Source organism: Tupaia chinensis, unplaced genomic scaffold (genome assembly GCF_000334495.1).
Source record: "Tupaia chinensis unplaced genomic scaffold, TupChi_1.0 Scaffold000047_1, whole genome shotgun sequence".
Classification (NCBI taxonomy): Eukaryota; Metazoa; Chordata; class Mammalia; order Scandentia; family Tupaiidae; genus Tupaia; species Tupaia belangeri.
Window position 1 is genome coordinate 7,055,650 of NW_006159505.1, and position 1,681 is coordinate 7,057,330.

The 1,681-nt window shown below is 53.1% G+C and overlaps 1 protein-coding gene across 1 annotated transcript in view; it reads left to right on the plus strand.

Moving 5' to 3' along the window:
- KCNQ1 (potassium voltage-gated channel subfamily Q member 1) overlaps positions 1 to 1,681 on the plus strand; it is a 378,985-nt gene that overhangs the window by 94,099 nt on the left and 283,205 nt on the right. The window contains exon 12 of the mRNA XM_006141164.1: positions 1 to 43. This exon is cut by the window's left edge and continues 96 nt beyond it. Coding sequence (XP_006141226.1) covers positions 1 to 43 — 43 coding nt within the window. The remainder of the gene's footprint in view (positions 44 to 1,681) is intronic.

A 1,681-nucleotide genomic window follows, 5' to 3' on the forward strand; every position in this document is an offset into this window, starting at 1 on the left:
CGGAAACCAGACCACTTCTCTGTTGATGGCTATGACAGCTCTGGTGAGTGGTCCTTCCACAGGCGTAGTGGGCTAGGAATGGTCTAGATCCAGCTTGGACTCAGTAGTCCACAGTCAGTTCCTCATGTCAGAGAACTTTCCCGACACTCCCATGCCTTATTCTAAGCTCCCCACCACAACACACACACACACACACACATGTCACTTCCTTTTTAGGGGAGGATGGTGAATTTCCTCCTTGGGCTGGGATCTTTGCTAATGGGATGGATAGAGGGCAGAGCCTCTAGAAACTTCTGGAAACTTCCCAGTTGTTTCCCCTGAGAGTCTTTCCTAAGGAGAGGGGCTCTCTACGTGTTCTATTGAGAGAGGAAGCGCAGGCCAGGACCTGGTCAGGTCAGCTCTGCCCCAAAGCATTGAGGGAAGGTGGCAGGAGCCTGCTGAGCTCAGCTTCCCTCCGGCAGAACCCACATTCTGTGTTTGGAAGATGGTGGGGGCTGACTTTTGTCCAGTGACAGGGAAGGCCAGGGAGAGAGTGGGGTGAGGGGGTGACAGGTCTGTGCAGGCCCTGGAGGAACGGCACCCCAGCTTGGGTAAAATACTTAAGAGAGGCACATGTGACATTGGGGTGGGTACCAGAATGGATTAGGCACTTTTCAGGTAGCCTGGGGACTCTAAGTTTGTTCCTAGAGGTGTGACCTGGGCCTCACTCCCATGTAGAGAGCTGGGATTAGGCCATACTTCCTACAGCCCAGTGATAGAACTGTAGGCCTGTCCAAGGTTTAAATGTTCCAGGCCCTGGCTCCAGAGCCTTACCCAGGTTAAACCATAAGGAAAGCTCCTCAGTAGTCATGGAGATAGAGGTCCAGAGAGGTTAGCACAGATTTTCCAAGTCACACAGCTACGTGGCTCCCAGTTGTGACTGCTCACACTTCTCCCCAACTTCTGCTTTTCCCAGAAGTCCCCTGGCTAACCAGACACAGAAAGGGGCCTGTGGTTACCCTGCCCAGAGGGGTCAGCCTCACGCCCCCTCCACCGTTCTTCCCTCTGCTCCTGGGCTATGTCAGTGGGGACTAGGCAGAAGGAGGTCCCCTCCTCTGGCCATACAAGCTTGCCAGGTGACACACACAATGTTTCCATCAGCATGGAACCCAATTTGAGAGGAACACCCGACAGGACATGGCAGCTTTGTGGACTGTGCAGATCTGAGGACCTCATGCTCCCTGGCTATGGGCAAAGGGTGGAGGCTTCAGGGTTATGGCTAACCCCTTAAGAGCTAGGAAGGCTGGGATATAGGGGTTCCTGTTTTAAAATCAATCCTAGGAGGAATGACTAGTTTGGACCACCCCTTTGCTATGCTCCTGTCATCTCTGGACACGTCCCTCCCCTCAGACTTGCGGTACTTGGGACCTATTAGAATGTTTTTGGATCGACCAAAACATTCCAGCTTGTTGGCAGTTGGAGGACGGTGTCATTCTCATACATGGCAGAGGGTGAGCAGCCTGCCTTGTTCCTGACCCCTTGTGCTCATGGGTGTTGAAGTCCCAGCCTGCTAAGCTCTAACTTGTTCAAGAACACTGGTCTGCATCCTTTGTCTTGTCACTGTCCCTACTACTGCACCTTGGTCGAAGGACAGGAAGAGTTCCAGAAAGGAGCAGTAGCTGTTGCCTGCCACTGAGGCATT